General features: G+C 41.9%; 1 protein-coding gene across 3 annotated transcripts in view; it reads left to right on the forward strand.

The window, feature by feature from the left end:
* Window positions 1-12,151, forward strand: part of LOC124032350 (protein kinase C zeta type-like) — a 174,357-nt gene that overhangs the window by 80,381 nt on the left and 81,825 nt on the right. For 2 of the 3 annotated variants that reach the window (XM_046344687.1, XM_046344686.1), the window contains exon 4: window positions 6,564-6,654. In XM_046344687.1, coding sequence (XP_046200643.1) covers window positions 6,564-6,654 — 91 coding nt within the window. The remainder of the gene's footprint in view (window positions 1-6,563; window positions 6,655-12,151) is intronic. The other variant, XM_046344688.1, reaches the window with a different exon arrangement.

The raw sequence follows: 12,151 nt of genomic DNA on the forward strand, positions 1-12,151 counted from the left end.
CTCCAGCAGGTGTATCTCATTGATCATCCCTAAAGCCAACACCTCATTTGGCCGCCTTTCGTTCTAGTACTCTGCTGCCTGTGACTGGAACGAATTGCAAAAATCGCTGAAGTTGGAGACTTTTATCTCCCTCACCAACTTCAAACTTCAGCTATCTGAGCAGCTAACCGATCGCTGCAGCTGTACATTGTCTATTGGTAAATAGCTCACCCATTTTCACCTACCTCATCCCCATACTGTTTTATTTATTTACTTTTTTTATTTACCTGTACATGACCATCTGATCATTTATCACTCCAGTGTTAATCGGCAAAATTGTAATTATTCGCCTAACTCCTCATGCCTTTTGCACACATTGTATATAGACTCCCCCTTTTTTTCTACTGTGTTATTGACTTGTTAATTGTTTACTCCATGTGTAACTCTGTGTTGTCTGTTCACACTGCTATGCTTTATCTTGGCCAGATCGCAGTTGCAAATGAGAACTTGTTCTCAACTAGCCTACCTGGTTAAATAAAGGTGAAATAAAAAAATAAAATAAAATAACAAACCAGCCTCTAAGTTCCAATTTGACACAGCTTCTGCGCCACAAATTGATGAGGGTTTACGTGTTCACACTTTCAATTTGCCCCAGCCAACCTCCTCCCCAGACCTCAGCGACCTTCGCACAGGAAGCAACATTTAAGAGGAAAGAAGAAAACAAGACCAGGAGGGAGCAGACAGGACAGAGAGAACATGACAATACGAAACAATGGTCAGTCGCGTAAACATTTAGGAACAGGCCGCACGAGAGAGCGCATCAGCAATCACGTTTTCAGTCCCCCGAATGTGCCTCACATCTAGATGGAATGATTGTAAAAATAAACACCATCGCATTATCCTCTGGTTTGGACACATCATGGACCTCAAAAAAGTGAGGGGGTTATGGTCGGTGTAGACCACAATGGGTACTACCCCCGACCCGACATACACTTCGAAGTGTTGTAGCGCCCAAATGAGTGCTAGCGCTTCCTTTTCGATAACCGAATAGTTCAACTGATAATTGTTAAACTTTTTGGAAAAGAAACTAACAGGCCTCTCAATCCCAGACACATCTGCTTGCAGCAAAACTGCACCCGCCCCCACATGACTAGCATCCACCTGCAAGGTAAATGACAAATCCACGCGAGGAGCAGCCAGCACCGGAGTTGAGGTCAGCAACCTCTTTGCATCTTCAAAAGCGTGCTGACAACGAGTAGACCAAACGTAAACAGCCTTAGCTTTCAGCATATCTGTCAAGGGAGCGACCACAGTAGAGAAGTTATTACAAAAACTACGGTAATAACCAATCATGCCCAAGAAACGCATCAGCTCCTTTTTAGTAGTTGGTTGTGGAAAAGCATCAATAGCCACCACTTTAGCCCGAAGAGGACGCACTTCACCCTGCCCAACCACTTTTCCAAGGTATGTAACGGTCGCCTGAGCAAACTCACATTTAGCCAGATTGATTGGGAGGCGACCCGCAGCCAGACGTTCAAACAAGGCTTGAATACGGGACAGATGTTCTTCCCAAGTATCTGCATATATCACTACATCGTCCAAATAAACAGCGCACCCGGTCAGACCGGCGACAACCCTGTTCATAAGTCGCTGAAAAGTGGCAGGTGCATTGCGCAGACCGAAACTCATAACCGAATACGAGTACAGACAAAAGGGTATAATAAAGTCAGAGATTTCACGTGCCCTACTCGTCAGTGGCACCTGCCAATAGCCTTTTAACAGGTCAAATTTGCTCACAAACTTAGCTGCACCGACTTGATCAACACAGTCCTCCATCCGAGGAAATGAATCTGGCTTTGTGACACTGTTTACCTTACGGTAGTCCGTACAAAAACGGTTTGTTCCATCCGGTTTACTGACCAAGATACAGGGAGAAGCCCAACTGGAGAAAGAAGGCTCTGCTATCTTACTCTCCAGCATGTACTTGACCTCAGCATCCAGACAATGTAGTTTCTCTGAAGAAACTCTATAGAACCACTGACGAAGAATGGGGTCAGCATCTCCAATGTCAATATCATGTTCTATTAAGTTTGTACGTTTAGGTGTATCAGAAAACAAACCTGGAAATCTCTGAATCAGACCAACCATCTCTTTCCGCCCATCAACAGGTAGGTGAGTGAGAAGACTGTCTAAAATATCCAGTGTTTCTGAATTTTTCAATCTACCCTGCAATATACAATCGTCAGGACCAGGAACATCTTCCTCCTCATGCACAGATCTAGCGCGACAAGAACCCAAGGAAACAACAGTATCAGCCAAAAGAACAGGTTTACCGTCCTCTGTAGAATCCCACTGTTCAGTCTCAGAGGAACGTGCATAATAGGGTTTTAACAGATTTACATGGCACAGCTGGTGTGCTTTCCTCCGTTCTGGAGTGGCAACTAGATCATTTTGCTCAGTGTACTGGCGCACCACTGTATATGGACCTTGAAACTTGGCTTGAAAAGGAGAACCAACAATTGGCAGCAGAGCAAGAACCTGGTCACCTGGACTAAAGTGACGAGGCTCAGTTCGGCGATCAAATATGCCCTTCATCCTCTCCTGTGAAGATGATAACTTCTCTTTAGCCATTTCACCAGCGGCGTACAGCCGTCGCCGGAAATCACACACATACGATAATAGGGACTGAGGAGGCTCGGGAGACTTCCAGTCATCCTGGAGAACAGATAAAAGTCCACGCACCCTATGTCCAAACACAAGGTCATTTGGACTGAAACCTGTGCTCTCCTGTGAAACTTCCCTAGCGGCTAACAGTAACCAAGGCAACCCCTCCTCCCAATCCTTATCCATCTCAGTACAATAAGCTCTCAACAAAGACTTAAGTGTTTGATGGAAACGTTCCAGTGCTCCTTGACTTTGCGCGTGATAGGCGCTAGACAAATTGTGTTTAATATGGAGCTGTTGAAGAACCTGACTAAACAGATTAGAGGTCAAATTAGATCCTTGATCACTCTGAATGACCTTAGGGATTCCAAACAATGAGAGAAACTGAGTCAAAGCTTTTAACAACGATTTAGTCGTGATAGATCGGAGAGGATAGGCAGCAGGAAACCTAGTTGTCACGCCTTGGTCATTGTATTTTGTGTTTTTGTTATATGTTTGGGTAGGCCAGGGTGTGACATGGGTTTATATGTTGTTTTTCGTATTGGGGTTTGTAGTATTTGGGATCGCGGCTAATTAGGGGTGTTGTATAGGCTTGGCTGCCTGAGGCGATTCTCAATTGGAGTCAGGTGCTTCGCGTTGTCTCTGATTGGGAACCGTATTTAGGTAGCCTGACTTTCGCTTTGTATTTTGTGGGTGTTTGTTCCTATCTCTGTGTAGTAGTCACCAGATAGGCTGTAATTAGTTTCACGTTCCGTTCTGTTGTTTTTGTATTTCAGTTATTTCATGTACCGCTATTCTGTTCATTAAAGTCATGAGTAACCTACACGCTGCATTTCGGTCCGACTTTCTTCATTCAACAGACGAACGCCGTTACACTAGTGGTCTGACACATCACAGTGAACAGATAACTGCTACCCTTTTTAGAACGAGGCAGAGGACCCACACAGTCAATAATCAGATACTCAAAAGGTTGGCTGAGTACAGGAATAGGAAACAATGGTACTGGTTTAATCGCTTGATTAGGCTTACCATTTAATTGACAGGTGTGACAAGTTTTGATAAAATCAGAAACATCCCTCTTTAATCTAGGCCAAAAGAAATGTCTTAATATGCGATTGTAGGTTTTCCTCACCCCCATATGTCAAGCAACGTCACTGTGAGAAGTTTCCAACACCAACTCACGAAGCTTAACTGGTACAACAACCTGACTAATTGCCTCCCCCAGAAAACAACTATCATGAGACACCCACTTTCTCATCAGGACATCCTCTTGGAGGAAATAGCCATGGGCGACATCTCCCAACTGTTCTACAGGCACAATTTGATCACGCAACTCTTCCAACGTGGGGTCATCTCGTTGCGCATTGATTAGATCTGAGCGGGTTACAGATAACGGGATAACAGGGAAAACAGTAACATACTTTGTATTATTATCATTAGTCGGCACAGTGACCAGTTCGCCACGGCTCATAGAACGTGTCACTGCACACGCAGAGAACACCTCTGGGAAACTCTGTACACTCTCATCAGGAATCCCAACAAATGACGGCTTAGTGGAAACCACTAGAGATGGAAACACGACTGGCCATACACGCCCACCAGCCAAGTTATTCCCTAGGATAACGTCGATACCCTCAATAGGCAACGAAGGACGCACTCCCACAATCCAACATCAGTTTATGCAATGGAACTGACAGAGTGTTCAAACCTATTCCCCTAATTAGAACACTAATCCCCGAATCAGTCTCAGCAGAAAAGGGTAACACAGACTCCAACACAAATGATTCAGAGGCACCTGTGTCTCTCAGGATCTTCACTGGCACTAGGTCTTTACTTCCTATCATAGACACAAAACCTTCCGTAATGAAAGGTAAATAGTCTGGATCAATATGGACTTTCACATTCTCCTGGGCCTGAGGAAATGAGTCATGAATGAACTGATGTGGAACAAGCGCAGCTAACGCGGTAGGCTTAGATTTAGCATAAGCACCCTTTGACCTGAGAAGTGGACATTCGTGTTTCCAATGACCTGAACCTTGACAGTAGTGACACTCCTGCCCAAAGTCAGCTTTACCATGGGAGTCAGGCTCAACCCTACTCAACCCACACTTGCAATCTTCTGCACAACACATACTGTATATAACTCAAAGCCAACTACCTTAGCCAACAGAGCAAGATACTGCTCTGTCATTTCATGAGAAATAGTTGGCAATGTACTCCAGCCAACATGCTATGGGCAAGTTTCAAATCCACTGCAAATAGATATAATCTGCATCTCAAATGCCACCCCATTCCCTATTTAGTGCACTCATTTTGACCAGGGCCCATAGGGAATTGTGTGCCATTTGGGACACATCCACACTGTAGTGTATACCGTATACTGAAACATCACGAGGTTGATCTCTAGTGACAGACTGCTAACATACAGAAAGAAGCATTACGATTAGAGCTAGCCTCTACCAGATTTTCACCTCACCTTCGGTATGAAAGCCTGTTGACGTTCTTGTCAGAGACAAGCTAAAAGAAGGTGGAGGGTTCTGTGTCTGCACCACATACTCTTGTGATTGGTGTCCCCCAGGGCTCGGTTCTAGGCCCTCTTCTCTCAATACACCAAGTCACTCGGCTCCGTCATATTCTCACATGGTCTCTCCTATCATTGCTATTCGGATGACACTCAATTACTTTTCTCCTTCCCCGCTTCTAACACCCAGGTGGCGACACACATCTCTGCATGCCTGGCAGATATCTCAGCTTGGATGTCGGCCCACCACCTCAAGCTCAACCTCGACCGGGTGGCGGTGCTCTTCCTCCCGTGGAAGGCCTGCCTGCCTGCTCAAAGACCTCTCCATCACGGTTGACAACTCTACAGTGTCCCCATCCCAGAGTGCAAAGAACCTTGACGTAACCCTGGACTACACCCTGTCGTTTTCTGCGAACATCAAAGCAGTGACTCGCTCCTGCAGGTTCATGCTTATAACATCTGGACAACTGCAACTCGCTGTTGGCTGGGCTCCCCAATTGTGCCATCAAACCCCTGCAACTTATCCAGAACTCAACCTTCCCAAGTTCTTCCATGTCAGCCCACTTCTCCACACACTCCACGAAGCTCGCATCCACTACAATACCATTGCACTTGCCTACGAGCAAGAGGAACTACCACCCCGCCCATCTTAAGAGCATTGCACTAACTGTAAATCGCTCTGGGTGAGAGCGTCTGCTAAATGACTAATATGTAAATGTGAAAATGGGTATCCAAGCCATTTTCTCCTCCCAACAATTGGAATAGGCACATTCAAACAGAGGCGGATAATCGAAACCGAAAGCCAATACATTTCACTGGTGCCCACATGGGGAAGTGTCATTTCAGCCAAATTATATCAAAATAAAAACTATTTCCTAATTATACATTTTCAAAATAGCGTTTCCTAGCAATGCTAACACTGTAAATGAGCTTATTCTGCAGTTCTGAAGACGTATGGAAGGGGTGGTTGTTTTAGAAACATCTACATCTACTGACAGCCAATCAGAACAATGTGAGCGAGGCCAGGAATCCAAGGCTGGACTACAATAAACCTGGTGCCGAAAACCCAGGTCAATAGTCAGGATGTACTAATAGGCTGCAATCGGACAATGCTCTATCAACAAACACTTTGATCCCCTTTGAAAAGCCAATGCCTCCATGGTTAGAACCGCATACAATTATTAATTTAAGTGCATTGTTGCGAGAAACATCCAGACTTCTCAACTTCTGTGTTCTTTAATATGTTGAAAAGATACCTCCATGTGCCTAAGATGTCTATCAACTTGAAAACCTCTAAAAACTGAAGCCTCTTCTTCCCAGTGTCTCCAAGGACCTAGTCAGGATGCTCTGTAAGCAGCCTCAAACCACATGCAGCTATTTGCCTGTCTTCTCTTGGCAGGATCCAGTCATGCCATCACAGGAGCCCCCTTTAGATGAGAAGAATGAAGAGGTGGACCTCCCCCCTGAACACACAGAGGATACAGATGGAAGTCAGTTCCTATAAAATATTGTTTCTTTCAATATAGACAATATATGAGAAGTAGAAGTAGACCTTGTGGCCTTAGTCTTGGTATCAATGCACTGGGTCTGGGCCTGTATTCAAAAAGTGTCTCAGAGTAGGAGTGCTAATCTGTCTTTATTCATTCTGAAAATGTCAAACTGATCCTAGAGCAGTGCTCCTACCCTGAAAACACATTGTGAATACTAATTACAAAGGCTTTAAAGACACAATTAAATCAAAACCAATAACTAGATTTCCAGGTTTATTAAAAAACAAAATGAAGAAGACTCCTCCCACACAGCGAGATAAGAGCATGTTTGAATCAGCATGCCATTGTTGTTTACAGACTGGTCCCAAAAGCTTCGTTTCTATGCACTATTCTGCACAGTGCAATTTTACAAATACAGTGAGGGAAAAAAGTATTTGATCCACTGCTGATTTTGTACGTTTGCCCACTGACAAAGAAATGATCAGTCTATAATTTTAATGGTAGATTTATTTGAACAGTGAGAGACAGAATAACAACAAAAAAATCCAGAAAGAGTCATGTTAAAAATGTTATAAATTGATTTGCATTTTAATGAGGGAAATAAGTATTTGACCCCTCTGCAAAGCATGACTTGGTACTTGGTGGCAAAACCCTTGTTGGCAATCACAGAGGTCAGACGTTTCTTGTAGTTGGCCACCAGGTTCGCACACATTTCAGGAGGGATTTTGTCCTACTCCTCTTTGCAGATCTTCTCCAAATCATTAAGGTTTCGAGGCTGATGTTTGGCAACTCGAACCTTCAGCTCCCTCCACAGATTTTCTATGGGATTAAGGTCTGGAGACTGGCTAGGCCACTCCAGGACCTTAATGTGCTTCTTCTTGAGCCACTCCTTTGTTGCATTGGCCGTGTATTTTGGGTCATTGTCATGCTGGAAGACCCATCCACAACCCATTTTCAATGCCCTGGATGAGGGAAGGAGGTTCTCACCCAAGATTTGACGGTACATATCCCCATCCATCGTCCCTTTGATGCGGTGAAGTTGTCCTGTCCCCTTAGCAGAAAAACACCCCCAAAGCATAATGTTTCCACCTCCTTGTTTGACGGTGAGGATGGTGTTCTTGGGGTCATAGGCAACATTCCTCCTCCTACAAACACGGCGAGTTGAGTTGATGCCAAAGAGCTCCATTTTGGTCTCATCTGACCACAACACTTTCACCCAGTTGTCCCCTGAATCATTCAGATGTTCATTGGAAAACTTCAGACTGGCATGTATATTTGCTTTCTTGAGCAGGGGGACCTTGCAGGCGCTGCAGGATTTCAGTCCTTCACGGTGTAGTTTGTTACCAATCGTTTTCTTGGTGACTATGGTCCCAGCTGCCTTGAGATCATTGACAAGATCCTCCCGTGTAGTTCTGGGCTGATTCCTCACCGTTCTCATGATCATTGCAACTCCACGAGGTGAGATCTTGCATGGAGCCCCAGGCCGAAGGAGATTGACAGTTCTTTTGTGTTTCTTCCATTTGCGAATAGTCACACCAACTGTTGTCACCTTCTCACCAAGCTGCTTGGCGATGGTCTTGTAGCCCATTCCAGCCTTGGGTAGGTCTACAATCTTGTCCCTGACATCCCTGGAGAGCTCTTTGGTAATGGTCATGGTGGAGAGTTTGGAATCTGATTGATTGCTTCTGTGAACAGGTGTCTTTTATACAGGTAACAAATTAGGAGCTCCTAATCTCAGCTTGTTACCTGTATAAAAGACACCTGGGAGCCAGAAATCTTTCTGATTGAGAGGGGGTCAAATATTTATTTCCCTCATTGAAATGCAATTTATCAAACAAAAATAAAACATTTTTGACATGGATTTTCTGGATTTTGTTGTTGTTATTCTGTCTCTCACTGTTGAAATAAACCTACCATTAAAATTATAGACTGATAATTTCTTTGTCAGTGGCAAACATACAAAATCAGCAGGGCATCAAATACTTTTTTCCATCACTGTAAGAATTGAAGTCGGCCATTGTCTATCAAGGTGTGTGTTTTTTCTGCCAGAAGTAGCAATTTGAACAAGATGCACTGCTGTGCACAGGGCCTTCACCTCTTTGTGCACTGGTTCTGTTCAGTACAGTATAGTTCAGTACAGTACAGTATAGTATAGTTCAGTATAGTTCAGTACAGTCAAGTATAGCATAGTTCAGTACAGCATAGTATAGTCCAGTATAGTCCAGTATAGTATAGTATAGTTCAGTATAGTCCAGTATAGTATGGTCCAGTATAGTATAGTCCAGTATAGTCCAGTATAGTAAAGTCCAGTATAGTCCAGTATAGTATAGTTCGGTATAGTATAGTATAGTACATTACAGTCCAGTCCAGTCCAGTATAGTATAGTTCAGTACAGTATAGTTCAGTCCACTATAGCCCAGTACAGCATAGTCCAGTATAGCATAGTTTAGTCCAGTATCGTATAGTTCACTACAGTATAGTTCAGTACAGTCCAGTATAGTATAGTACAGTGCAGTACAGTATAGTGTAGTTCAGTACAGTTCAGTATAGTATAGTTCAGTACAGTCCAGTATAGTGTAGTACAGTTTAGTTCAGTATAGTATAGTTCAGTACAGTCCAGTATAGTATAGTTCAGTACAGTCCAGTATAGTGTAGTTCAGTACAGTCCAGTATAGTGTAGTTCAGTACAGTACAGTTCAGTATAGTATAGTTCAGTACAGTCCAGTTTACTATAGTTCAGTCCAGTATAGTTCAGGACAGTCCAGTATAGTAGTAGTATAGTTCAGTACAGTATCGTATAGTTTAGTATAGTTCAGTACAGCAACGTTCAGTACAGTCCAGTGTAGTTCAGTATAGTCCAGTCCAGTAAAGTCCAGTATAGTATAGTATAGTGCAGTCCAGTATAGTTCAGTCCAGTAGTGTATAGTCCAATACAGCATAGGCAAGTATATTCCAGTCCAGTATAGTATAGTCCAGTTTAGTATAGTGCAGTCCAGTATAGTTCAGTCCAGTATAGTCCAGTACAGTACAGTTTAGTCCAGTATAGTACAGTATAGTATAGTCCAGTCCAGTATAGTCAAGCATAGTATAGTCCAGTACAGTTTATTAACAGTACAGTATAGTCCAGTCCAGTATAATCCAGAACAGGAAATTACAGTATAGTACAGTCCAGTATAGTCCAGTCCAGTATAGTATAGTATAGTCCAGTCCAGTATAGTATAGTGCAGTCCAGTACAGTATAGTCCAGTATACATTTACATTACATTTTACATTTAAGTCATTTAGCAGACGCTCTTATCCAGAGCGACTTACAAATTGGTGCATTCACCTTATGACATCCAGTGGGACAGTCACTTAACAATAGTGCATCTAAAACTTAGGGGGGGTGGGGTGAGAGGGATTACTTATCCTATCCTAGGTATTCCTTAAAGAGGTGGGGTTTCAGGTGTCTCCGGAAGGTGGTGATTGGCGTCGTGAGGGAGTTTGTTCCACCATTGGGGGGCCAGGGCAGCGAACAGTTTTGACTGGGCTGAGCGGGAGCAGTATAGTATAGTATAGTGCAGTCCAGTATAGTTCAGTCCAGTATAGTCCAGTACAGTACAGTTTAGTCCAGTATAGTACAGTATAGTATAGTCCAGTCCAGTATAGTCAAGCATAGTATAGTCCAGTCCAGTATAGTCCATTCCAGTATAGTCCAGTACAGTATAGTATAGTCCAGTACAGTATATTACAGTATAGTCCAGCACAGTATATTAACAGTACACATATAGTATGGTTCAGTACAGTGTCATCCAGTACAGTAAATGACAGTATAGTCCAGCACAGTATATTAACAGTACAGTATAGTAGAGTCCAGTTCAGTATATTAACAGTCCAGTACAGTATATTACAGTCCAGTATAATCCAGTACAGTAAATTACAGTATAGTCCAGCACAGTACAATCCAGTCCAGTATATTACAGTATAGTCCAACACAGTATATTAACAGTAAATTACAGTATAGACCAGTACAGTAAATTACAGTACAGTATAGTCCAGCACAGTATATCAACAGTACAGTATATTATAGTCCAGTACAGTATAATCCAGTACAGTAAATTACAGTATAGTCCAGCACAGTATATTAACAGTAAATGACAGTATAGACCAGTACAGTAAATTACAGTACAGTATAGTTCAGTACAGTATATAAACAGTACAGTATAGTTCAGTACAGTACATTAACAGTACAGTATAGTTCAGTACAGTATATTAACAGTACAGTATATTATAGTCCAGTACAGTATATTAACAGTACAGTATATTATAGTCCAGCACAGTATATTAACAGTATAGTATAGACCAGTACAGTAAATTACAGTATAGTCCAGTACAGTATAGTCCAGTACAGTATAGTATAGTCCATCACAGTATATTGACAGTATAGTATAGTCCAGCACAGTATATTAACAGCATAGTATAGTCCATCACAGTATATTAACAGTATAGTATAGTCCAGTACAGTATAGTATAGTCCATCACAGTATATTGACAGTATAGTATAGTCCAGCACAGTATATTAACAGCATAGTACAGTCCAGTACAGTATAGTATAGTCCAGCACAGTATATTAACAGCATAGTATAGTCCAGCACAGTATATTAACAGCATAGTATAGTCCAGCACATTATATTAACAGTATAGTATAGTCCAGTACAGTAAATTACAGTATAGTATAGTCCAGTACAGTAAATTACAGTATAGTATAGTCCAGTACAGTATATTAACAGTATAGTACAGTCCAGTCCAGTATATTAACAGTATAGTATAGTCCATCACAGTATATTAGCAGTATAGTATAGTCCAGTACAGTATATTAACAGTATAGTATAGTCCATCACAGTATATTAACAGTATAGTATAGTCCAGTACAGTATATTATAGTCCAGAACAGTATATTAACAGTATAGTATAGTCCAGTACAGTAAATTACAGTATAGTATAGTCCAGTACAGTATATTAACAGTATAGTATAGTCCAGTACAGTAAATTACAGTATAGTATAGTCCAGTACAGTATATTAACAGTATAGTATAGTATAGTATAGTATAGTCCAGCACAGTATATTAACAGTATAGTGTAGTCCAGTACAGTATGTTAACAGTACAGTATAGTATATTAACAGTCCAGTATAGTATAGTCCAGTACAATATATTAACAGTACAGTATACTATAGTTCAGTACAGTATCGTTTAGTCCAGTACAGTATATTAACAGTATAGTATAGTCCAGCACAGTATATTAACAGCACAGTGTAGTCCAGTACAGTTTGTAAGTCGCTCTGGATAAGAGCGTCTGCTAAATGACTTAAATGTAAATGTAAATGTATGTTAACAGTACAATATAGTATATTAACAGTCCAGTATAGTATAGTCCAGTACAATATATTAACAGTACAGTATACTATAATTCAGTACAGTATTGTTTAGTCCAGTACAGTATATTAACAGTACAGTAT

This window comes from Oncorhynchus gorbuscha, linkage group LG03 (assembly GCF_021184085.1).
Source record: "Oncorhynchus gorbuscha isolate QuinsamMale2020 ecotype Even-year linkage group LG03, OgorEven_v1.0, whole genome shotgun sequence".
Lineage (NCBI taxonomy): Eukaryota > Metazoa > Chordata > Actinopteri > Salmoniformes > Salmonidae > Oncorhynchus > Oncorhynchus gorbuscha.